Here is a 27227-nt window from a genome sequence, read left to right as displayed (position 1 = left end):
GCATTTAAATGAGATTTACCACTCTGGGTTTTTTTCCCAATATCTTCCATGCTAGGCCTGAGTAGTTAATGGCTTTTCTACAAATGCACCTTGGTTGTAGTCTTGCTCTTTCTTTTCCTTTGCTATTTTTGTTTTTTGCTATTTTTAGAATTTCTAAAGAGTCTGTGTCTTTGGTTTTGTTGTAATGCTCTTAATAAACTACCTCATTTGACTTTGAGATCTTTGGTGGTAACTTTTACTGCTGCATTTTACATAATCCAACAAGAGTGTGGGGGAAAAAAATAGCAGTTTCTTGAAGATTGACTGTATTGCTTTAAAGGATTAATAGGCTTTCTCTGCAGTTCAAGCAAATGTAGTCTGAAGTTAACTGTTTTGATATATTAACAATGAAAACATTCATCTCCTCTGTGTGTACAATAAACTCTATGGTGATAGAGCAGTTGTTGTACAAACACAGTGTAATGATATTTTTCAAAAAAAGCACACTTTGGCTATGCCTAGAATTATGTTAGAAGGCTGTATACTTGGGAGATCTTGGTATGCCAACACTTATATGTACTGTGGACTATCTTTTAAAGATAAGGGGGAACAAAATGGAGAAGGGGCAAAAAAATGAATGTTATGTCATAGTGTGAAATGTATTTCCAAAGTGTTTGTGTCTTCAAATGTATTTAAAGATTTTTAAGTACAGTGGCTGAGGTAACTTGTGTAAACTATAGTGTTATTTGACAGTGAAGATTTTGAATGCTGATTTTTATTTTTCAAATTTTTGCATAGGTCTGTAACCAGTGATGAAGGATCCATGAATGCATTCACAGGAAGGGGGTCACCTGGTAGGGGTCAAAAGACTAAAGTCTGTACCACACCTTCATCTGGTCATGCTGCATCTGTGAAGGATTCAAGCAGCAGATTGCCTGTTACAGACCCCACTCGGCCTGGTGCCACCACCAAAATCACCACCACCTCCACCTACATATCTGCCTCTACACTTAAAGTTAACAAGAAAACCAAAGGTCTTATTGATGGCCTTACTAAGTTCTTTACACCATCACCTGATGGTCGCAGATCACGAGGTGAAATAATAGACTTTTCAAAGCATTATCGTCCAAGGAAAAAGGTCTCTCAGAAACAGTCATGCACTTCTCTTGTGTTGGCTACAGGTACCACACAAAAGCTAAAACCTCCACCTTCTTCACTTCTACCCCCAATCCCCATCTCTGGTCAGAGCCCCAGTTCTCAAAAATCCAGCACTTTGACAAGTTCTAACTCTCCCCAGAGTTCTTCCAGTCAGTCAAGCATACCCTCCTTTAGCAGCCTCCCTAGTAGCAGTCAGCTCAAAGGACTCTTTGATGGACTCTCTCATATCTATGCCACTCAGGAACAGTCTCGTAAAAAGGGTCACCCAAGCTGTGCACCCCACAAGCATTTGTGTAGTAAACTAGAATTATCTTCCACATCAACATCTGATAGTCATTTCTGGGGAAAGAGAGATATTAGGAGTAGGTTTATGTCTCATGTCTGTGCCTCTGGATGGGGTGTGTCTGGAGGACATGCTTTTAAAGCAATTGCTCACCTCAAGAGAACAGCTTTCTTTAAAAAGCCCAGGATTCTAGGCAGATTAAAGTATAAAATGACCCCTCAGATGGGGACCCCCTCACCAGGGAAGGGGAGCTTGACAGACGGAAGGATTAAACCTGATCAGGATGATGGTAAGCAAAGGTCGAAGCGCCAACCAAACCTGCGTCCCGTCCAAAACCAAAATTTTTATCACATAGGTCTTAGCTATTTCTCTTGTTCTTACTTCACTTTCATACAAAAACAACAAAACTTTGACCTTTTATCTAATGCTGACTAAATCTCCAAAACATTTTTGGTTGTTTTTTTTTTTTCCTGACTAATACCACAGCACTTTTTTGTTATTTTTTGCATCTGTAGTGACACTAGGAGCCCCAAATGCCTTCATGTTGCTTATGGCTGTGTAGTACCGCATGAGTAGCCACTTGTCCATGCTACTGCCTTGTTCTTCCCCTGCCCTTCCTGTGGCAGTAGTGCTGTCATCATGACTGTGCTGTCAGTGCTTATAACGGTGGGCATTTCAATTCATTTCCCTCTGCTCCATTGCTTTTTCATGAACAGTTCCATCATACTGCAGTCTCCACAACACTTGATCTGTACTGCTGTGAACTACCTTTTTATTACTTTTATTTAAGAAAAAATGCATTTAATTTATAATGTTTGAGTACAGACTTAGCTTAGCATTAATCTTCAAGTTTTAAGGGCAACTTTTTTTTCTCTTGTGTTTATTTTTACCTTCTGGAGTATAGTGGAATTTATCAGGTGGCATAGTTCTAGCAATAAAGTGTGCTCTATTTCATGAAGTTCAAAACTGATTTAGTAGAACTGGACTATAAGGGCTTATACAGACAGACAAGCAAGTACCAAAAAATAGCTGGTGCAGCAGCAAGCTACAGAACAAGAAGGGGGGTGAAGGGTTCACTTCTGTTACTTAGTAATCACAAATTAATATGGGGAGTTCATGACAGCCATAGTTGCAATCCTGTTTAGTAGTATCACTTTGCTAATGCACATGTAACCTTCATGTCTGTGAATAAACTTTTTGCTGGTTTTAAATAACAGATACTGAAATCAAACTAAGCATCAAACAAGAGAACACGGATGTATTTCTGTTGGGAAGCAAGGACACTGTTACACAGGAGGATTTGGAAGTGTTTAAGCAGGCCCGAGAGCTTTCCCTGGAGGTAAGATGTTGCACCAAATATAGTTACTTCTGTTAATAACAAGTGAGTTAATTTTCAGTGTCTTCATCTTAGTTTATAATGTATTCCTTTTAATCCAGTTCATCATGCTTGCTGTGAATTTTATTTAGGAGACACTGTATTTACAGATAGGAGCAAAGGCCTCATGCTGGAATGGATCACATGATAAATGACTCTTAAGGTAGACTTTGAAAGATATGCTTGTGCATTTTGGACACAGGACTACAGGATCAAACATAGTTTAAAAGTAGCTGACATCCTGATCAGGAGTGAGAGGATACTGATTGGTAAGGATGTGCGTAATGATTTCCCTTTGCAAATAAAGCAGATATTCTGAAAAGCTAAGTTGGTCACAGAAAACCCTAGTTTAGTGAATCCATAAGTTCATTTTGCCTGGTTAGTTACCACACTTTGAGTTTAAATACTGTTGACTTTATCTAGCAGTGATAATATTTGAACTGAATCAGACTAGTGAACCAAACTTTTACTTCTCTGTGTCCACAAAATGAGCAACCAGTGTCTCTAAACCTGGGTCAGAAGGTGGGTGAATGTGATGTTTCAATTGCTGCTTTCTTAAAATGGCATCATAAAGACTGTGTTGTACATTTTTCAGCTAGGAAGTCACTTTGGTTTTTTTCAAGTTTCGTCTACAAGAACTGACATTACATAGTTACTTTTTTACAGTCTTCATTCAGAGCATGTTAACCAACAAACTCAAACTGAGTTTAAAGATACAGTTTCATTATTAGCTTGTACTTCTGTTTACTCATGGAAATAGTTCCCACTACTTGTTTTCTTCATCTGCCATATGCAGTCTCTAAAAATGTTGAGTGGTCAGATTTCTAAAAGTTAACATTGAAATTGCTTGGTTTTCCCCACCTTTTTTTTTATATTTTGCCAGTCCATTATAGCCTAACAGTCATTTTCTGATCAGCTTAAATCAGTATTATAGCTGAAATCAATGTATTAGCATATTCTTGACTTTAAGGTAAATTCCAGTGACTCTTGAAGGGTTGTGCTGATACCTTTTCTCTCATTGCTTTGACAAAAGGCAGTTTGAGTTTGCACCAAAGTTATTGGGACATCATCACATTAGGTGCTGTGGGAGAGTAGAATTGGAGGCTCTTGTGCTTCTTCTCTGGCTGGGCTTTTGCTGCCTGCAAACTCTGTCCTCTGTCAGGGTTTAAAGAGCTTAAGCAACTAATTTGGATGCTTCAGGTTTCTTGTGCTTTCAGTGGGTGAAATTGGTTATATAAAGCTAAAATTTCTTCTGCTTTTCTATAACTAATACTTTTTTTTTATTGCACCTGACAGAAAATTGGATGTAAAAACACTGGTGAAACAAGTGGGCGATACCCTTCAGTGATTGAGTTTGGAAAATATGAGATCCAGACCTGGTACTCTTCACCTTACCCACAGGAATATGCAAGGTAGCAAGTTGTCAAGATTGCCATACGTGGTTGGCATTTTTTCTGATGTGAACATTGCACCTTACTCTTCACTCTTTTGTAACTGTTTATAATTTAAAGCCTTTAAAAGTAAATATGCTTTTGTAATTAAAACTGAGAACAAGGATTAGTCATTCTTTTTAGCTAGTTATAAATCATAGATTCAATAAAAAGTTTTTTTCCTAGTCCAGTATAAATGTCAACATGCAATGTGTACTGGTGTGGTTTTGTTCGAGGTTTATTTTGGTGATTTTGTTTGGTTGGTTTTATTTTCATTTATTTGTTTGGTTTTGTCTGGGTGGTTTTTTGGTTTGTTGTTTTTTGGTTGTTTCTTTTTCTTACACCATTGTCATGAGATATGTCCAACTTCTGGCCCTCTAAACAGATTAGTCTTGGTTGTGGTCCAGTGTTTGTTAACCTCCTTTTTTCTAAGGACCAGGGGAGATGTCATGCTAAATAAATAAAGTCAAAGTGGGCAGGTTGTGGCAACAGCATCTCATTTCTGGCCGTCTTTGCAAGAGTGCACCTTGGCAGAGAGCATGGGCTGGTACATGTGCTCAGCAGATCTCTGCTGAGTTTTGTGTGTGCTGGGAATAAATGTTTTATTAATCCATTGTACTATGGTTCACTGGGAGATATTCAGAACTGTATGTTTATCAAGCTCTACTACTATAGTATGCAATGTGATCTTTTTCAAAATGCTGTTGCACAGTTTACTCTAAACTGCCTTATTTTTGTGTGGTGGGAGTGAGAGATATGTCATGTATCTATCCATCATATATCAATCAAGGGCTAAAAAAAAGTGGAGGACATTTCCATTTCCTATTATTAGCACTGCTTGGGTAGTGTTAGTTTTTATTTCAATTTTGCTTTTTATTCCCTCAATTTTTATCATATTGTGAAAGGGTGAGTTCCCTATTCCATCAAGTAAGTTAATCCCAGACTAGAAGCATAATGGTGGCTAATTATCAGTATGAGCTAGAGTGGGATGACACTGTAGGAGGGACTGTGGCTCTCAGCTGAGTGCAGTGGGATTACATAATTGAACAAACAGTTCAAACTACTTTTTATATTGTTGATGAACTTCCTTAGGATACTGAAACAGTACAAACCATGGCTATAATCCCAGGATGTGCTAGTAACTTCAGAGCAGATAAAGATTGTCCTCTGCTCTAAAACTTTGCAGACTAATTAATTTCTAGAGCATTAATTTCTAGTCTTCCACTGCTTCAGTAATTTAAAAATGAAGGTAAATAGCCATAGAAATTACCCAAGAGAGTGGTTTATGATGGCATGTAGAACACAGGGCATGTGGGTTACTTGCATGTAGTGTGAACAGGATCCTCCCCAGAGAAGTGCACTTTGTGTTGCCTGTGCTGTGGAGGTGTCTGGAGGGAAGATGTTTTGCCTATATGAACTCTGGGTTGGCTTCTGTAGTAAAGTGGTAGTTTAGGTAGAGGTGAAGGGGTACAATCCTACTGCAGTTTGCTGTCTTGCCTGAGTGTTTGGAAGACAGTGGGAAGAAAAGTCATTTCTGAGCTTTCCCCAGATGCAGAAAAAGGAAAATTCAAGGGAAGGAGATCCCCTGTATCCTGCTTTGTGCTTCCTTTATTTATATTAGGAACAAGGAAGATGAAATTTGAAGTATGACTCCAGTGTACTTAACTTTGATGGAAACCACAGCAAAAGTTGAAGTGGAGTGTGGGAAGGGGGAAGTAACTGAGGTCTGCCAGAGGCTGGACCACAAACTGACCACAGCACAACTCTATTGAATCAGGTTCACTGTGATTGATTGATTGAAGCTGATACTTTATTTTCCTTTTCTGATGACTAGTGTGTGAATGTTTAATAATTCACTCTAATGTTGTATTATCTTATTTTGTTATGCTTTAGCAGCATTTATGAAGGGTACATTATATTTGAATGGAAAGGGTTTTTCATTTGTAGTAACTTTGTTTACAGAATGTAACAAACTTTTTGTGTAAAATATCTTCTTAATTTTTCTGCAGATTACCAAAGCTTTACCTGTGTGAATTCTGTCTTAAATACATGAAAAGTAAAAACATTTTGTTAAGGCACTCAGAGAAATGTGGCTGGTTTCATCCTCCAGCCAATGAGATCTACAGAAGAAATGACCTTTCAGTATTTGAGGTAGGTGTATGAAAAGTATAAACTTTTGGAAAATAGCCAGTCTGCAGAGGTTACAGACCAGCTGTTGAACTAGTGAACACATTAACATGCTTAAATACTTTCTTAGAGGTTCTTTTTATACTGCAAAACCAAGTTGAGATTGTGCTTATACTGCAAAAACAAATCCATCTTCCCAATTCCGTTCTACTCTGCCATGTTCTTTCATGATTTGTACTTTACTTGTACTGCATGCCTTAGCCAAGCTCTTTAAGATACTTGACTAGCATGAATCTTTGGGCTTCCTTTGCAGTTCTTATCTTGGATTGGTTTCCTTTTCCCTTCTCAGCTAAAGTACCCCTTGACACCCATTCATTTCTGGCTGCTTGAGTGTCTTGGGGGTAGGGAGAAGACTAATGGTAATGCAGGTGCTCCCAAAGTATAAAAGCAAGTAAGGCAGCTTCACTGGGTGTTCTGAAATGACAAATGTAGCTCCTGAGTGCTTTTGCCTTAATTTTGGATGTTTGAGAAACCTGCCCTGAAGTATAAGAAATCCCACAATCTCAACTTTGGATTTATTAATCGATGTTATTCTTTTGGGAGATGATGTATTTTAAGTGTGGGTTTTCATGGATATCCTGGACAAGAGAGTTCTGTGTTTCTAATAGCATACCTGCAGTTATTAAAACTGCCTTAACTTTCACATTCCAGTTTCTCAAGCATTCTTACAGGTAGCAATAACAGAAAAGACTGATGGAGTTATTAGGGCTTCTTTTCTCAGTAGTGTTATTGAGTTCCATGTATTGATATTTTTTCTTTATTGCAAATGTCAGATTCTTCTTCAGAATTGTATAAATGTGTTTTGTACTTGGTCATTACCATTATCTGTTCAAACAATGGTAGATTCTGTCTTGAAGTTCTTTTTTAAGTTAGAACAAGATCATTTGGTTGTGTTTGTGCTATTAAAAAATAGCTGTTTGCTTCTAGATTATTTCCTTCCTGACTTGAGCAGTTTTTATAAATATTGAAGACCTACTAGCAAAAGACTTGTGTTGTAAATAGACTTACCTCTTTTCCTATCAAGAATGAAATTGCCCTAGTCTGTTCAAAATAACTTGATTTTTCTCTGTTAGCCAGTGTTAAGAACTGTGGAGCATACAATAGGCAAATTGTATTTTCTCACTTATTTTTATTTACTACTGCTAACATGTACATGAAAAATTCTCAATAAAATAAAATACAGAAAAATGTTGAGAGGGGATGGGGAGGTGGGGAATTGCTGAAAAAAACACATGGAAAACAAAGTATTGTGAAAGCCATGTCCCAGCTCTTTGTCCACTGCTTTTATTCCCTTTGTCTATTTTGAGTGCTTCAGCAAACACTTGTGTTAAGCCTTCTGAAATAATGTAGTTGGTTTGGGTCTTTTTATTTCCAAGGTTAGTGTCAGTTGTCACTGATTGCTGTAGAAACTTAGTCATTAGTTGATGTCCTTCTTCATAGATGCTTTCAGGAATTCTGTGCAACCATTTCTTTTAAGTGGAATGTAGAGTTTGTGGTTTCCTTCATGCTTTATGTTTTTGAGAGAAGTGGAAATAAGTTTGGCATTTTGTGATTTATGTACCTCTGCCCAGAGCATGACTTTGACAGATTTGAGAGCAGACTTTGATAAATCTTACTACTATAGCCAAGCAACTTTTGACAGATGCTTCCTTTAGAGCTTGCTGTCTTTTTTCCCCCACTTCTCACATTTAAAACTGATGAACAAGCTGTGTTTGCCTGAAATTTAAGAAGTTTTTTACATTTCTGTACAAATGTTCTTGCTGAAGAAGACAGCTCACATAATTTGTGTTTTCAGGCTTATACCTTACCTAGTGGTGATTTCTGCTTCCTTAATGTTCACGTTTAATTTGCACACTTTCTAGTAAGTGTGAAAAGTAATAAAAAGCATCTGGACAATGGAGTGTGCTGTAAGAGAGCTTGATGAATGTAGTAGGCTCTTAAGAGCTGTATGCAAATTTATCCTGATGCCTTTAAGAGCAGTAGCTATTCATTGAATGTTTTTTCTTCAATTCACTTATTGCAGCTATACTACTGATATTCCCTTAAAATCTCGAAATATATCCAAAAGGAGGATAAATTTTGCTTAGATTTGTAACTAGGATTCTTACTCAAAACAAATTGGAATAGAAGATGGCTTCTTTTTCTCATCAGTTCCTATCATTGTCTCTCTCTGAATGAAATACAGTTACTGTTATTATCAAAAAAATCAGTACAAGCAAACCTTCCTATTAAGGTTATTCAAAAAATGTGTTGCCTTTGACTGAGCCTTTCAGGAAGTACCTAATTGATCTAGGAAATCTGCATTTGTGTCTGGCTTTTCTGTAGCTGTCTGAATCACAGCTTGACTCTTTACACTCATAATATACCTAGACTAATTGTAGTATTTAGCCAGGAAATTTACCTCTCTCGCTCAATAGGGTTTTAGCCTGGCATGGAAATTTTGTCTTGTCTAATTTATCCAAACCACTGATGTGATTGATATGTAATTTGCTACTCATTTATTGGTCTTACACCTTAAGGATTCAACATAATACACTTCTTTGTTTGGGGTTTTTTTAAAAGTTGCTGCCTTCTAGCAAACCACAGTTTAAGGCAGTTTAAACTAATGTATTTTATCTGCCAGTCGTACTCATTTTCATTCCAGGAATAAAGTGAAAGAGGTAAGTCTGTCATGAACAATTAAAAGGTGAGGTTACTTTGTTTAATAAAACCAGATACTCAGAGGTTACTTAAAAATGCAAAGTACTTAGCACCTGCTGAAGATTCCTTATTTAAGAAGGAACAGGGGAAATTTCTCTTCTGAATCTTGGTGTGATTTGGTTTGTTTGTTTCTTGTAACAACATACTGTTCACGTTTCCTTTTAGGATATGATTGATTCTGTAAGTTGTTTTGTCCTAACTTGTTGGTGTCATGGAAATAACTGCATCTGTCTTGCTTTTCTAGGTTGATGGAAATGTGAGCAAAATTTATTGTCAGAATCTTTGTTTGTTAGCTAAGCTCTTTCTGGACCACAAAACCTTGTATTATGATGTTGAACCATTCCTCTTCTATGTCCTTACAAAAAATGATGAGAAAGGCTGCCATTTAGTTGGATATTTCTCTAAGGTAAAAATTTTAAAAGTGAGTTTATTTAATATTTATAATGTCCTGCTCTCCTTAATACTTCTGCCAACAGCAAAGAAAGATCAGAAGTTGGGAAAAAAACTCATAAGCTTGAAAGTCTCTCTGTAAATCTTGAATGTTATGTGCACTGTCTCAGATACATTGTACTTTCTTGCCTCTGACTGATGCAAATTGAGAATTCGTTCAGCCACAGGAATGGGGTAGGTTTTTTCTTTTTTGGGGAATTTTTTTTCTGCATTTGTTTCCGGAATTTGTTGTGGTTTCAGTTGAATATTTAAATCTTCCTTCCCCAACATTTTTGCATTAGTATGCCAAGTCTAACTTGTAAGAGCTGCAGGTACTTGGAATGTTGATGTGTTTTCATGGTTTGACTGCTGGCAGTTCCAGCTGGCTATTTAGATGTAAATGGGCAGTGATGTTGCTCTCTTGTGGGCAGTCTGATCTGATGCAGTTACTTGCTGTTCCCAAGTAAGAATGCATTGTCTAACTTCATGGTTAGAGTGGATGCTTTGTTTAGAGTGGATGTCTCAGTTGAGGCTGATTTTTTTCAGGTAATAGATGGCTGCTATTGACAACAATAATACTTAAGTGGACTATCTTGACAAAGATGACCAAGAAAAACGGTGAACTATAGTTATATATGCCTGCAGCAGGGAAAGCTTCCATTATTGTTCATTATTTGCCCCTAAGGGATGTGTTGCACATAGGTACAGTTATTCAGAAATCCACTACTTCCTGATCCTAGTATTGCTACCTCCTATTGACTATATGTTTTCTTTCTTGAATAAGTGATTTGTGAGAAAATATAGTAGTTAGGAGAAGCCCAAAAGCCTTGTAAGAGTCCCTGGATATTATACAGTGATCTCTGGGATGCCTGGCCACATCCTAAAGGTTGGCCTTGCTGGAATTAAAGTGAGACATGTAGGCACAACTTACACTGTCTTTAATGTCAGTCAGAACTTCTTGTGACAAACTTGTCACCTTTTATTTAGACAAGTATTTTGTCCATTTATTTAAGGTGTTGGAGCTTAAGGTGAGTCTCTTGAGGTTTTGTTCCTTTTCATAGAATGGTTAATGCTGGAAAAGAGCTTTGAGATAGTCCAGCTGTTGCCCTAGCACTGTCATAGATGCTGGTAAACTGTGCTCCCAGGTGGCACATGGACAAGTATTTTGAACATTTCCAGAGATGGTAATACCACTTCCATGAGTATTTCCAATGCTTCATAACCCGCTCAGTGAAGGTTTTCTTAGCATCCAATCTGAACCTCCCTTGGTGCAACTCAAGGCCATTTCCTCTCAGCCTGTCACTACTTACTGGGAATAAGAGAAAACCCAAGTAGAACAGATCCACAGCCTTTCTCTCATCCTCCAAGTGGGTCACCCTGTCATAGGAGGAGATCAGGTTAGGCAGCACCTGCCTTTCATAAAACCAATCTGGCTGGCCCTGATTCCCTGGTTGTCCTGCATGTGCCATGTGATGGCAGTCAAAATGATGTGTTCTGTCACCTTCCCCTCGCACCAGAGGTCAGGCTGACAGACCTGTAGTTCCCCAAATCCATGTTCTGCCACTTCTTGTTTTACAGTTGTTTATCTCCAGTCAGCTGAGACTTTTGTGGTTACCCAAGACTTCTGGTAAATGGTAGAGAGTGGCTCAGTGAGCTCTTCCAACAGTTTCTTTGGACTCTGTGGACTTGTAGATGTTTTAAATGGCATTACAGGTCACTAAGCATTTTCATGTGGATCACAGGGATTTCATCCTGCTCCCTATTTGTCTTCCAGCTCAAGGGGCTGGGTACCCTGAGTACAGCTGGTCTTGCTGTTAAAGACTGAGACAAAGAAGGCATGAAGTTTCTCAGCCTTTTCCTCATTGTTGTGGTTTAAGTCTAGCTGGAAATAAAGCCCCATGCAGCCACTCCCCTCTCCCCACTCCCTCTGGTCATAGAGGCAAAATGCAGAGGTTAGAAGTTAGGATATCAATTTACTGGAAATATCAATGAGATAAGAAAATGAACAGTAACAGCAACAATACTAATAACAGTGTATAAAAGAGGGTGATTACATGCAAAATGCTCAGAGGTGACCTGCTCCCCCCACATTTTTCTTCCACCCCAAGCCTGAGGCAGTGGAAATCATAGTGGACAAGCCTCCAGTCAGGACTAGCAGCACTGCCCTGCATTGCTTGCCACCCGCTTCTCTGAAAAGGATAAAAATCTCCAGTGATTATGCAGGTGGTATAGAATAACAACAATTTTTACTCTCTTGTATGCTAGTGGCCAGTTTGCATTCTATGTGTGCTTTGGCCTTTCTAATACTGTCCCTGCAAAAGCTCACAATACATTTGAAGTCCTCCTGTGGCCTGCCTCTTCTTCCAAAGGTGATAGACTCTCATTTTCCCTGAGCATGAGACAGAGCTCTCTGTTCCACCAGTCAGGTCATCTCTCCATCCTCATCTGGAAGCACGTGGGGATGGCCTGCTCCTGTATCTTTAAAAATTTTTTTCTTTAAGCATGTCTAGCCTTTATGGACTCCTTTGCCTTGCAGAACTGCATCCTAAGGAACTTTCTCAACCAGCATCCTAAAAAGGTCAAAGTCTGCTATGTGGGGAGTTAAAGGTAGCAGTTCTGCTGACCCCCCTCATTATTTCTTCAAGAAACAGATGTTATAATTTCATGATCACTGCCCAAGATAACCTCCAGTCATCACTTCACCCCCCAGTCCTGTGTGCCTTCTCTTCTTGGTTCACACACTAGCTCTATCAGGAAGTTGTATTCCACACACTCCAGGAACCTCCTGATCTGCTTCCTCTCTGCTCTGCTGTATTTCCAGCAGGCATCTGGTAAATTTGAGTTCCCCTCAAGAGCAAGGGCTAGTGATCATGAGACTAACCCAGCTGTTTATGGAATAATTAATCTGCCTCTACATGGTGGTTGAGTGGTCTATAACAGATTCCCTCCAGGATATCTGCCCTGTCACCCTTTCTTCTGATTCTTGCTCAGAAACATTCAACTCTCTCAGCACTGTGATTAAGCTGAAGACAGTCCTTGTCATACAAGGCTACCCCACTGCTTTTTGTTCCTCACCTGTCCCTTCTGAAGGGTTTATAGCCATCCATTTCAACACTCCAGTTGTGTGTGATCCCACCATGGCTCTGTGGTGGCAGCAATGTCTGAGTTTTGGTGCTGCCCAGTGGCTTCCATTTACTCCTGTTTGTTGGCCAGTGTGCATTGGTGTAGGTGCACTTGAGCTGGGCAATTCAGTCCTGCTGCCTTTTTGGGGGGACCAGCTCTAATTCCTGTGTGATCATTCTCAGGCTTTTCCATGGTTTCTAACACATCAGTGGCCCTTGTATCCTTGCTGCCACATGGGACTCCATGCCCTGCCTTTACTGAGGTGGCAGAGTGAAGGATGTCCTTAGCATACCTTCCCTCAAACAATGGTTACATTTTCTTCTTCCACTTCACCCCAGTTGCTTTTGGCCAGTCTACATTGATCACAAATAATATCACCATCAAAGCTTTGGGAAAAATCTTCATCTTGAATTATTGCATGTCATCCGTCTGTCTCCCCCTTCTTTTTTTGAAAGAACGTGTATGTGTGCCCTTGCTGGCAGAAATGCTGTGGCTTTTTGTACCTGTTATAAACATTTTTCTAGGATGTGGACTTCTTACTAGCAGTTGTGTAACTGCACAGAGCAAATATTTAACTATGCAGTAGAAACTAAGAAACCTTGTGAAATACAGCTTGGGTATGTGATGGAGTATTTGGAATGAATGTACTGACATGTGGTCCTGTCATGTCATCACTGCCCTAGTGTCATCTTGTGTGGAGGCTGAAATGATAGCTGATGTCTTAAAGTGTACATGTGCTTAGCACAGCTCCTTGTCAGTTATACTGACCTGGATATTTCTGGTTGCTTTGATCTCCCTCAAAACTGCCTCTTGCTGATTTTTTTTTTTTAGGTGTCATCTTTTAAAGGTAGCAGAGCTCTTGCTTTGTATCAATAAACTGGAAAGTGCCTATAAACTTCTAGAGTTAGAACAGCTTCCTAATCTTGGCTCCTGTTGTCTTAATCAATGTAGTATTTGTCTTCATTGCCTGTATATGAGTTCATTCTGTCTGAGAGCTTTTGTTTCTGAGCATTCTGCCTTGATTTGTGCTCTGATGATAAGCATCTAGCTTTGAAAAACTTAATATGCTTCAAGTATAACTTCTTAGTTCAGCACATACAGTGTTCCTCCCCTGCACCTTGACCACATATTGAGAGAAGGAAAAAAAAAAAAGGAAAAGTGAAAACCTGCAGGTACTTAATGTAGCAATTATAGAAAATGCAACTTCACCATGTATGTGTGTGAATATTGTATTCCACTTCCATATCCTTGAGAGAATGGTCAGTGAAGCATGAAAATATTTTCTTCTTCTTACTGTCTATCTCCTTTACCACATTTAAACTTTGTTATCGTGTTCCAACAATGTATTTCATTTTTAAGATGCCAAGTATTTAACTAATTTAAAAAATATTCTGAAGGGTATGTTTGATACCTCTTTATTAAAATTAGATATTGACATGGAATTATTTGACTTTGGTACTGAACCCATGCATCTGTTCACCTTATTGGGATATTTTACAAGGATAGCAGCAGGTGCAGGCAATTGCCCACTTCAGCAGTGCTTTGACATACTTGATCTGTTTCTCCTTCCCACAGGAAAAGCTTTGCCAGCAGAAGTACAATGTCTCCTGCATAATGATCATGCCCCAATACCAAAGGCAAGGATTTGGAAGGTTTCTCATTGATTTCAGTAAGTGAAGTGTTTTATTTACACTTGTGATCCAAGGAGCTGATGGCTGTACTATGAAAGTGTAACATATGAAACTTTATTTAACTCACTTTGTTATTTTTATCAATAGATAATAGAATTTCTGTTTATATTTACATAGGATAGAAAAGCACCCTGAAGTGAAAAACTTGGTGCTGCTCTGTTATTGTACTCGAGGAAATTGAGAATGGATCTCTTGGCAGTAATATTAGCTCACAAAGCTATTACCCTGAATGAATTGTCTAAATTAGTTTCCATTTTGCTTTGCTCATTAGTATAAGAAGAGGCAATTATTTGTGATTATAGCTAAGGAGGTGTTAGTCTGTGGCATTCTCTCCATTCTAATGTTTCGAGCTTGTATCTTCTTTTATCCAAAAAAAGAATGCTTTAATTGAAGAATTGCCCCATGGAAGAAAAGCATTCTTTGGTTTTTGTGTTCATCACTTTCTTAGTGAAAATTGTTACCAGAAAGGGTGTAGGTGTTAGTGGCTGTACATGTATTTGCTGCTTTATTTTGCTGAGCTGCCTGACCTGTTAAAAAGCTTCAGGCACACTTGTTTAAATATAGCTTTGTTATTCCCCAAATCTTTCATGTGCAATGGCACTCCAAACAAAATTATCTAAGGAAACTTCTCAGTTGAGTGTCCTCATTACTACTGAATCCATCTTTCTACTCTAATTTAGAGGGAGGATGATAAGGATTTAGTGTATATTGTATGTGGTTGCTTTTCACTATTATGTTTTATAAAGCACTGTAGAATTACATGATAGTAGAGATAGTTCAGATAATAGGATTCCTGCCCTGAAGGTATATGCAAGAACATTAAAATGCAAATAATAATACATTGCAGTATAACAGCAGGACAAAGACAATCATTTGTAACTGTAGAGTTTTCAAGTTCTGTGTCTTGCAGTGTTGTACACAGCATGACTGTGCTAGAGTGTATAAAGATACTTAGTATGTCCCATCATTGCATGGCTTAATAAACAGCCTTCACTGTACCCCTGTGAGTTAGGTAAAAATGGTTCTGGACCACTTAATCCACCACTGAAATGTAGCTGTCACTGGAGTGGAACACAGCAGCTGTTCCACTGTGTGCCTTCTGCAACCTTTTAACAAAGGCTGTGAGAAGAAACATATATTTCTGGATCTGTGCAGAGAACTTTAAGCTTACCTAGGTAGAAATCAGCCTTGTTTAGGATTAGAATCCTTTTTCTTTTTTTTTTTTCTTTTTTTTTTTTTTTTTTTGGCAAAAGGAGATGAAGGACTCTTAAATGGGCGCTAGTAAATGTTTCCAGGCTTTTCCTTTGTTTGTTAGTCTGTAGTGTCTCTCTTTCAAAAAAAAAAAAAAAAAAAAGGCACTCCCAACAAATGTTATTCTGGTTGAGTTTGCAATGATTATAAATGCAAAACTGATGGCACAGCCATGAACCCCGTGGGTTCCACAGAATGTCTGGGTATGAGTATGCTGTGTCTCTGGATGTGTGCTCTACTACTGTGCCTTGTGCTGCTCAATCTGGGAAAATCAGTGTTCTGCCCTTCTTATCCTTTTGGAAGAATCTGCAAGTGCATGAGACTGTTTGTTTGAATCACCAGGTTTTATGTTTATAGCTTTCTTGGAGCTTATCTGCAGCTCTATGAACTGGCACAGGCTAGAGACACCTTTGGCTTCTGCTGTGGCTACCAGACTGTCCCCTTCATGAGCACACATCAGTCCTTTGGTGTTTCCCACAGTGTTTCCCTTTGTTTTCTGGTCAGAGTTCCCTTAACTTGCTGGGAATCAGTGTGTTTCATTTGCCAACAGACTGAAGAACCAAGAGATGACTGAGGTCTGGCTCTGTACTGTGAGTAAGGTGCAAACTGCCTGAAAGGCAGTGAGGGAACTGCTTTTGGCTGTTTTTCCCTAGATGTAGAAAAGAAGGGAAAACTTCCAAGGTTAGTTTTCCTACATTGTATTTGTATCTTTTTTCAGGAGGGAGGCTGAATGCCCTGAAATAGGGCATAGCTTCATCTGAATTAGTGACCCCAAAATCTGTCTTTGTACAGGAAGACCCTTCCAAGTTAATTATTTACTCTTTTACTTGGAATTTGACATGTTTCTGCCTTGTGACTAACTCCCATCTTCTTTGTGCTTTACTCTTTCTGTTCACTTGTGGTCTCCTGAGTATAAATTGCTCTAACTGGTCTGAGAAGATACAATACAAAACCCCCCCAGTTATTATTCTAAACTTGAACAGACCAAGTTTATCATAGTTTAAAGCATTCTTTGCCAGTGACTTTATCTAGACTGTCATGTTCTCATAAAGTCATAGCAAGATAAATTTTATGCTCTGAATGTTAAGTCTTCATTTGTTATGTGGGTAATGCTTATAAACTGCTCTATTTTGAAATCTGTGAAGCAGTCACTGGTACTTGTCTTTTTTTCATAACAGTAACCAGAACAGCATTTATACTATAATAATAAAAATGTAACTGAGCAAGTCATTTTCAGAAAATGATAGTTACAAACCACTGAAGGGAACATTTTAAGAACTGTGTGCAAGCAGTTGACTGCTCACATTATTTTCTGTATATCCAGACACTTGATAGGCTGGAAAGAACACAGCCTTTGAGCCACTACACGACTTCTGCTTTGTCAGCAGTCTGCTGAAAATGTAGTTTGTGGTAAAAATTTGCTTCTTTTTTTTTTTTGGTAAGTGAAATGCATTTGTTTGTTCAGATAGTGATGTATTCTTTTGTCTTGAACTAATTTAATCTTCACAGATGAGTCTTATATGGTTATGCTGTAACTAGCAAGGGAAAATAAATTATTTCATTTTGCTGAAGGAAAAATAGGTATTTGTCTTCTGGTCACTGATTTTTGTTTTTTTCACCTTTACATTTTCTTAACTACATTTAAACTTACCTGTATTTCATATTCAAACTGGTAATAGCAGTATTTCTTTCACTACAGACACGAATATGAAGGTCTATTAGTCTGTCTCTTCAGGAATCTATAGTCTTACCTATGGGAGAGGAGAGTTTTTAAAAGAGGAGATTCTCTCCTGTAGGAAGCAGGTGTGCTGTAAAATGCCTGAGTTCTCTACTCTGATTGCCTTCAGTAGTTATTTCATTTCTAGCTTTCTGTATGTCATTCATCATTTAAACATATATATTGTTGTTAAAATTAAATATATACTTGTATCTATATTTTTAAAGCATGGTAAGATTTTTTTTTTTTTCATCAATTGTAGGGAAGTTGGAGATTTTGACTGTGATAGAAACTTGTTGGGCTGTTTAGAAGTTGAAAAAGGTTTAGTTATAAATATTAAATGGTTAAACTATTGATTTGTAAAATTGAAGACTTGATACTGCTTCATTTTGCTTAATTCACTCTAAGACAAGCAGTTTAACCTGTTTTATTTTCTTGAAGCATGTTATACTGAGGGCAGAATGGTTTATATGAAGTCTGCACTTTGTTTACACTAAGTATGCTTTATTAAATGCTATTTTGTAACAGTTGATTTTTCGGATAGGGAACCTAATTTTCACTTGGAGTGTAGCTAACATAAAAAGCATTTCCTGAAAATGAATAAGGGTCTTAATTTGCTTGTTATATTTATACCTTCCTGCCTTTTACAGGACTAAAAGCTCCTGCCAAACTTTTTGGAGTTGCGTTGTTTCTGTTTTCATTTCCTTGTTGTTCTTGTATTCTGTGGGATTTACTGGATTGTGATTACAGGGTTTTATCTGAGGGAGAATAATTGACTTCTGCATCCATCTTTTGTATTTGCTGTAAATACAGTTTTTGGGCAAGTAGACTCCAGCTGAAGTTGATCCAGAAACACCCAAAAAGCAGATTTTGTTGCATAAGAGCCCATTGTGGGTTTGTTTCATTTCAAGTCCTTTTGTGGTGATACTCAGCTGTCATTCCTGTCCCAGGGATTACGTGTGCTTGCAGTGGGTGAGCCTTTGTGTGTCCTCTGTCAGCTCAGTCTATACTCTGCTGTGCTGTGGGTAGTGAAGCTGCTGCAGTCTTGTTGCCTCTGTGCAGACCCATTTCTTATATAAACTTGAGCAGCTTCTCTATACAAGATGTTTTTCTTTGCTTTCCTGATTTGAGCTCTTGCAAAGCCTGGAATCTTCATATGCTTTCTATTTCTATTCACTAGACTGCAGTGCCAGAAGATATTAGTATTTCTTTATTTGGCATATCTAACACAGAGTTCATTATTACTAGAATGAAATACAGCAATATTTCATATTTGCTTTCTGGAAATTTAAAGTCCTCTTTTGATTCATGCTTCTTTACAAAGCTCATCTTGTCAGTGTCTCACATTTCTGCATACTGGATTGCAAATTCCATGCTGGAGGCTCAGCCAGCAGCTGGAAGAGAAGAAATGCATGTGACTGTTAGGATAAACCTTTCCAACTGTGCTGGCTAGGATGTTGACAGTTCATTTGCATTACAGTAACAACTGGGCTTAATGCTGAAGAGCAAAGTCCTTGGTATCCTTTTGTTATTTATCTTGAGGCTGTTTCTGGTCCAACTGATTGTAGCAGTTTCTTCCTCCCCTTCAGAATTCCTTGTTTTTATTTGGTTTATCTGTTCATTGCAAAATTATTATTCTTGCTCAAGAGATGAAACATGTTTAAAGGATGCTGGGATTCTGTTTGGGCTAAATACATTCTTTGTTTTGTGGGGTTTTAGGGTTTCTTGGTTCATTTATCTGTGTGGGAAAGTCAGGGCTAACTTTTTTAACTTTCCTATCACTTCTTGCATGCAACTTGAAAACGCTGGACTTTTTTTTTCCCTTAGCTTGTCTTAACCCCTGATTCTCCTTTAGGATTTAGCATGTGTAGCTCAGATTTTTTGTGAGAAAACCATAGTAGGTAAAGGCAATTCAAGTCTGACAGTGGAAGAAACAAATAGAATTTATATTACCTGAGGGCTTCTATTCTGGTGTAGGAAAATTGGCTATGTTAAATGTCTATGTTTGCTCATTTCCCCAAATGTTGGTTTTTGTTTCTCGTTCTATTCAAACAGGTGAGTAAGCAGGAGGGCAACAGCAGTAACAGCACTTGTACAGCAGCTAAGGTGTAGCACCAGGGAAGGCAAATTTTCAAAGGATGAGAGGAACAAAAAAATTTGCTTTACAAGTAAGGGAGAAGTATTAATGAAAAGTTATTTCTTCCCTCCTAAATGCTTTTCATGAGTAAGTATCAGAGCCATTGGTAAAGGAGACCAGTACCATTAGTGATACTTTAAAATTGGTATCCAAGAGAGATCCACTCTTGCTCAGGTAGTGGTAACATTCATTAGCTCCCATTGCTTCATAATAGTGTTTATTTGTGTTTACAGCTTTGAAGAACTTGACTGAAGATCTGGAACTGAAGCTTGTATTTTTTCTCTCAGTTCTAATCCTGTCCTCTTGGCTGCAAATAGCTACCATCTCATGTTCACTTAGAACCATTTAGGGGCTTTTGAGCACAAAAGCTGAATCAGTGAAACATTCTGGGCTGAAAGTGTGTGGGGAGTAAGTACAGATGTCCTTAAAAGTGTTTGTTATGCATGATACTGTATGCACTTGCCTTGAGAAGTGAGGGATGGTGATGGGGCACTGAATAGGCAAAAAAAAGATGCATAGCTTTGTAAAGTGCATTCTTGAATCCCTTCCAGTTTGCACTTGTTTCAGAAGATCTGCACCTCTCTGGAAATGTGGAAGATGTTCACTGCTTAGTGCCCAGTGATGCAGAAGTGCTAAGCATTGTGTATTGAGCCCAGAGAATTGCTGTAGGCAGAGAAGCTTTCTGTCCCACTGGTGTCTACAGGTATCATAAACCTGTACTGATGAGAGTGGGGACAGTGTGTTTATTTCTTGCAGCCAGCAGTTTTGAGATACTTTTGAAACAAGCTGAAAAATCTGCATTCCATGAAACCTGGGTTAGTCCTCAGGCACAGTTTGAGACTGAAAAGGATGAGATTTTCTTCCGTTGGTTCATGCAATTTTTTTTTCCATCAAGTTTGTTAAAGAGCTGGTCTAGCCTGTAGAATCAATGTTTTTGTCAAAGGAAGAATTTGGGTTTCTGCTAAGCTTGAAGATGAGCATACAGCTCAGAAATAAAACCTTTATTTTTTTAATATGCTCAGTTCAAACTGCATTTACTCTTCTAGGATCAGCTAGTTATTTCCAACTTCCTTGTGGCTCCTGTACTTGAAAAGCTCTGTCTTCTGATACAGGCAAAAGGTTATTTTTGATTGAAAGTAAAAATTCCTTTTAGACAATTTTGGCCTTGGTTTTCTCACTCGTATGCATTACTGTGCCTTGGGTTTTTGCAGTATCTTCAGGAGGAATCAGGGTTGAGCTTTGCATGGCTAGTTGAAGTTTGGACAATGATCATTCTTCTAGTTTCATCTTCCAAAGTGGCTTTGTGGTGCTTTAATGTATCAAGAAGGTTTGAAAATGTTGCTGTGCCAAAAGATCTGTTTTATAACTCACTTATCTGTGGTTCTCACTGTAGTGTTTCCAGGCTTTCTGCTTTAACAGCAAATTAGGCTACTCCTTTGTGGAAACCTGAAAAGCAGTGATTTTTTTTTTTTTTTGTGAAGCACCATGTTTGTGCAGCCAGCCAAAAAAATCTAATTGAGCAAAACTGACAACTAGTAATGGACTAACATGTGGCCTCTCATTTAGGGCAACATATTGCTGGTAAGATATTAACATTTGGGAAAATGTCATCCCTGTTTGGAAGATGAATAACTTTTAAAACACAATAAATGTGTTGATAATAAGTGGTGGAATAGAATAAAAATGCTTGCACAGGTTTTTACAGGACCTCTGAAAAAGTAGTATATCAGTAAAGGAAGAGCCTCAGAAAAGGTGAAAGGCTTTCTGGATTGAAACATTTTCATTTTTTGGTGGGAAGGCAGAATGAGGTAAATGAGCAAAAGCCATTACAGTATGGAAATGGTGTTATTTCTTTTCCAAAACACATGAAAATGGAAACAATGGCAAACTATTAACAGAGAAGTGCTGTGAGGACAACAGAGAGCAGAAGTAATGAAATTGTATTCTTCATTATGATGAATTCACAGAGTTTACTTGCTTTGTGTAGCCTTACTTGGAGGTAAGTACCTGTATAGACTTCTCTTAAAGTAAAATGTCAAAGAGGGGATAACTTATTTTAAACTATTTAGATGGAAACAGGACCTAGATCCTGAACTGAGAAAACTTAAGTTCTTTTAATAGTTCATGAATTGACTTCTGGAAAACAAAGCAATTTTTAAAAAAATGTAAAGGTGGATGGTGTCATGAAACAGATGTGTTAGGAGAAATGAAGTGTGTTCACATGTGGCATTTAGGTTCTGGTGTTCTTAGGGAAGTGCTGGGAAGCAGTGTCTAATACCTGCCTGCACTTTGAAGCTAGGCCTGAGCTGCAGGAGACTGCAAGTGGTTGGATCTACTTGTGTGATATGTGTTTTATATAACAGTGATAGTTTTAGTCTCTTTATGAGAAATAATTTGTTGGCAAGAAAGTAATATTTTGGAAAACCTGCTTGAAGAAAGTTATATGGAATTTTTTAATGCCTAAGTATTTTAATAAAAAATGAATATGAAGTAGAAACAGCATTTGAAAAATTAGGTTGTCTGTGGAATTAGGAACACATTCAGTAAACACCTCTTGTGCTGTTGTTTTCCAAAATCTGGTGTTAAGGTGTTTTACAGCTTGCCCTAACAAATACTGAAATATAACAGGAATACAATCTAGGAACAAACAACACTTTTTAAAAGAGTTGTTCAGTCATGCTTTGCTGTGGTCTGTAAACAGAATTAAGGTGAGGATGAAATGAGACCATGGGAGGTTTTTTTTAAGATAAAATTTACTTTAACTAAGAGCATTTCAGCATTTCCTTTCTCACATTACATTCCTGAAAGAAGTGTTTTGTTACTGCTGGGGCTGTGGCAAACAGTGGAAGGTGAAAATGCGAGACCAAGGGTGGAGAGGAGCAGTTTGGGTTTTTTAATAGGCTTTATTGGAAAGGTGTGCTCTCAAACAACACTTAGGAAGATTTAAGGATCTGTGTAAAGCAGAGCTGTTTTGTTTGTTAAATGTGGTGGCCCCGTGTTGAATCATTCTGTGCTGTGGGGTTTCCTACTCTTGACTACTTGTGTACCCCAGTACAGAACTCTGTGTCAGTCTCCCCACTGTTTTGTGGTGGTGGTTACAGATGCATTGTGTCCAAAGGAAAGGTTGAGTTACCTGCTTTTTCTTTTCTTTTCTTTTTCCTTTAGGAATGAATTTAAAATGTCTGTGATAGCTGTAGATTTGTGAGGGAGCCTGACTGCTGCTGCTTTTTTTCTGTTCTTTTCTTGATGATTGATTATGTTGCTGACCCCAAGGCTTGAGTTTGGCCTCTCCTAAATAACTAATAAGGAGCATTCTGTCAAGCTGAGATTTAGATGAGGGGGGAATGAAGATGGATTTTGAATCAAGCTTAGTTGACTTAAGATTATTCCAAGAAAATCAGCCTCTTGGGATTTCTTGGCATCACTTTTGTATAGCTTTAAGACACTGTGCATTTATCAGAATTGCAAAAGAAAGCAGGCATGTCACTTCAGATACAGAAGCTAAGGCTGTTTTAACTGAAGAGCATCTTTATTCCAGATAGCATTGAAAACAGTTAAAAGGCAAAGCTAAACATGGTAAGAATGATAGTATTTGTTGGACAAAGCTGTATTTATAGGGCATTAGTGAACATGGAAAGCCATCTGCTGAAGACTGGTGGTGGAAAACAGATTTTAATTAAGTAATGCATCTTTAATGATTAAAATTTTTACAGAGGGTAAGGTACCCTGGGAGGAAAACAGATATTGTCTGAGTTAGTAGGGCTCAGGTTAGGAAAGCCAAAGTCCTGATAAAGTTAAATATGCCTGGGGACATTGAGGGCAACAAGAAAATCTACAGATACATTATGATAGGAGGAGGAATAGGGAAAATGTGAGCCCTGTCTGGAAGGAAATGGGGAACTTGGTTGCCCAGTATATGAAGAAGGCTGAGATGCTGCATGACTTCCTTGCTTTGGTCTTCAGCAGTGAGAGCTCAGAGCACATGGCCCAGGCAGCAGAATGCAAAGGCCTGTCACACTGGTGTTAAGGCACAGAGAGAACCTTGTGGCTTCCTTAAGACATGTCTTGTTTCCCATGCCAGCATTTTTATCAGTCAGTTCTACCTTCTTTCTTTTATTTTTCCCTTGTATATTGCTGTTTTGAGTCACAGGGATATTAGCAGATTACTGTATCCTGGGCTTTCTGAAGTATGCTGTAATAATAGATACATTTGTGTTTGGTGCTTGGTAGATAATGTGCACTTTCTTATGCCATTTCTGTATATGTTGACTAACCAGGTATTACTATCAAGTTTAACCTTCTTCATCTCTTGGGGATTTTTTTTTCTTCTAAATCTTCTTTGGTTAATTCCCTGTTACACAGCATGCTTTAGCAGAGCAAATGAACAGCAGTGACATTTTGCTTCTCCCATCAGACAAATACAGCTTGCATCTTTTGTATCTTATGGAGTATGTGTGTCATGACCACTGACCTGAGCAAACTCAGTGCTTGCAGTGGTTTCTTAGATGTGCCTTTTGGCTTCTCTGTATTCAACTCCCCGTTTCACTTTTGTTCATGTTGTTTAGTACTACTAGGCTGTCCTTTCTATGTATGAATAAAATAATGATAGGAAAAGCTCTTGGGCTCTGGAACTTTATCTACTCTAAAACTGTTAAAACTGTCCCTGATACAGTTTTGGTCCAGGGCATCTGTCACTTTCCAAGTGTGATAACAATCTTCCTGAGCCATAAGTCTGGGAGGGATTATGTTAACAGCCAGGTTAACACTCCAGCTGAGAGTCAGAGCTTAATGGTATGGACACCATCTGTCTGTGCTGCTTGGCCTCAGTGCCCTGTTCAGATTCTGAGGATATTCACTGTACTTGTTACATTAGGCAAAGCCTCCTGGTCCATCTTCCTGGCTGGTCAGTTTGGTTTTGTAGAGGGACACAGAGCCTGTAAGAAGGCAAGCAGGTATTGTCTAATGAGCACAGGAGATATATTTACAACCTCAGTATTCAAGTGCTGTCAGCATTAAACCAGAAGGTAAAGGCAGTTCCTGAAGGGAGTTCATTCAACAGTTACTGTTGTATAAACAATTCACTTTTCAGTGAATTTATTGAATAGTTTTTAAAATGTAAATTTAAATAACTTAAAATACTGCTTATAAAACCAAGAACAATACAGAGTTGTTAATGATCTTCTAAGACACTTAACCTACTGACAAATTTATTCATCCAATTGGTATTCAAGACTGATGCCCTCTGCACATACAAGTCTTGCTTTTAAGGGTACTTCAGTTCCCTTTCTCTTGCTTATGCTTTCACTCTGCTTATAAGTAGTCCACTTCATGCACAGAACCTCCACTCAAGGGGTTTACTGGCAACTGGCACAGGTAAAATAAGTGTTAGCAAATTAATTCACTCAAAGGGTGCCTTTTGTAGGTCTGACTGTAATGCAGTCATCTTTACCTTTCCTTTTATTCATGAAGGGCATTTGTTTAGCCCTAACCTTTTCTGTGAAGCTTTAAAAAAAGGAGTTAAAGGTTTTGGGCCTCCTGTGTTGGGTTTACTTGAGGATGTGGAGAGGAATGAGAGCTGGCATTATTTCTTGTAACAATAATGAGAGAATCTTTGGCTTACTCTGTTCATCATGAAGAAAGCTTTTCTTTACCCTGACAAAGAAAAGAGAATGTAGCAGGTTGTTCACTGATCTGAGCATCTCAAGTTACAGCTAGTCTTTTTTTTTTTTTTTAAAGTAGTGTTTGTGTGGATCTTGGGATTGGGGTCCTTTGAAGCTGTTTCAAAAGTGCTTTCAAAGAGGGTACTAACACCTATTTAAGGTCCTCTATCTTTGACCTTCCTCCCACTGACACAGATAAGAACAGTTCAGAGGCACACAGAATAGTTATGGAAAAAATGGTAACATGATTTACAGTTTTAGAAATTGTAAGTCTTAATAAGCTCACACTTTCACCTTACCTATTTCTGCCTTCCACTCATGGTCATACCCCTGAACTTGCAGTGTTGAGCTGACCTATCTGTATTGAGTTGTCCTGTCTGAATACTCAGCTGGTTTGATATTTCTGACTACCCTTTTGAACCTTTGTCTTCTCAACTTGTTCATATAATAAAAAAAAAGGATGTGATGTTTTGTACAACAAAAAACATTAGCTCTTAGGATGGCTTGAAACATTAGTTTGAGGTAAATCTTCGCTTTAGATGCTGGTATATTATTGAAACTTGCTAGTACTTGCTGTTCTTTCAGATCTTTGGCTTGATATGGAACATTTCATGAAAACTCACAAGTTCTTCCCTTCCATACTAAAAGATTTATTTTACTTGGTTTTGTTTCAAACAAAACAAACTTTAATGGAAAAGTGCTTGATTTCATTTGTGGGGGATGGCCTTTAAAGAGACTGAGAAGTACTCTGAGCATACAAGGGTAACAGCTCACTGGTTGCTTTTGTTCTGGATGGAGTCTCATGAGTATGTTTTCTTCTGACACAAATACTAACAAAATATAAACAGGAGTTGAGTGGTGCTGATTATATAAGGGTTAGGTTCTGAGCACAAGCTATTGCATAGGACCTTCTGCAGAGCTCTGATTTGGGAGTAGGGGGTCTCTGAGAAGCAGATTTTAAAACTCTTCTGCTCCCAGCAGTAGCTGAATTTTGCTGTGACACTCCTATCTTCTTATGGTTTTCAGCTGTGCATTGGCATCTTTTGAGTGTGTATTTGGAAGCCTTTCCTAAGTGCCTTGATTATGTTTTCTGTAGAAGAGTTACTTCAGTCTTGAGTTCTCTTTGCTGCTTGTGAAATTGTATGTAAATGTTGGTATGTGTGATGATGTGCATATGTAAATATGAACCTGAGATTGACAGGTTTAAGTTATGCAGTGCATGGCAAAAAGTTGTTATCCTTATAAATTAGAAGGATCTGAGGTCCAAACTGTTAGCATTACTTAGTTACGTGGTGTTACTTTATTTTGCAGAATTAGTGTGGATGTAATTCTTAAAAGACTTCTGTGAAGACTTGAAAGACTGCTGTGAAGGCTACATTCAATCTAAAATTGTGGGAAGATCAGTAGACTAAAATCTGTTCTTGTGATCCAACAAACCTGCTCCTATTTGACTCCATTTGCATGACATCAGTACATGGTTCCTACCCTTTTGTTGCCCTTCAGCAGCTCTTGCCAAGGTCCAACTTCACTGGCAGATAGGCCACATCAGTGGACTTGATTGCTGACTGCTTATCAACATGATGACATTAATAACTAAAATGATCAAAATTCTTAATTACAAGTATTGTTGCTCTCATTTGTTCATAGGGCATGTTCATGCTAGCTCTAATACTATATATATAAAAATAGTGTTTAAAATGGGCAGAAATGCATCTAGAACAGTAAAAGCACTGATGTCTTGAACCCTTCCCAACCTTTGTCTGATAAAAGTTCATAGGAAGTGCTCTCTAACATGAATCCTCCCTAATAGGAGTATATGCTGACTTCTTGGTGAAGCTTCTTAAAATTGTCTATCTTAACACTTCATAGAGAGATCCATACTTGTTTTAAGTGCTTTTTTCACTTTTTTGTAGCAGTAGAAAAAGATGCAAATGCAGGGATCTTTGCTGTAAACTCAATACACTGTAAAATACAGTAGAATATTGGTATTGGTTTCTTGTACTGAGCAATATTTAGACTGAATAGCAGAAAATGGAACAAGGTACTGCATTTTAGAGCTGTGGGATAGTGGTTAAGGAGAAATACAACACATGTGTTTCTTAATACA

At 38.1% G+C, this 27227-nt stretch overlaps 1 protein-coding gene across 13 annotated transcripts in view; it reads left to right on the top strand.

The window, feature by feature from the left end:
• Positions 1–27227, top strand: part of KAT6B (lysine acetyltransferase 6B) — a 108981-nt gene that overhangs the window by 63759 nt on the left and 17995 nt on the right. For 7 of the 13 annotated variants that reach the window (XM_079313181.1, XM_079313180.1, XM_079313179.1 and 4 more), the window contains 6 exons: positions 778–1709; positions 2638–2759; positions 4092–4207; positions 6235–6376; positions 9357–9518; positions 14240–14333. In XM_079313181.1, the coding sequence (XP_079169307.1) occupies positions 778–1709; positions 2638–2759; positions 4092–4207; positions 6235–6376; positions 9357–9518; positions 14240–14333 (1568 nt within the window). The remainder of the gene's footprint in view (positions 1–777; positions 1710–2637; positions 2760–4091; positions 4208–6234; positions 6377–9356; positions 9519–14239; positions 14334–27227) is intronic. The other 6 variants (XM_079313175.1, XM_079313176.1, XM_079313177.1 and 3 more) reach the window with 2 other exon arrangements.

The sequence above is a fragment of the Erithacus rubecula genome (assembly GCF_903797595.1).
Source record: "Erithacus rubecula genome assembly, chromosome: 9".
Taxonomy (NCBI): Eukaryota; Metazoa; Chordata; class Aves; order Passeriformes; family Muscicapidae; genus Erithacus; species Erithacus rubecula.
Note: the sequence above shows the minus strand (reverse complement) of the source record. Positions and strands in the feature narration are given on the sequence as shown.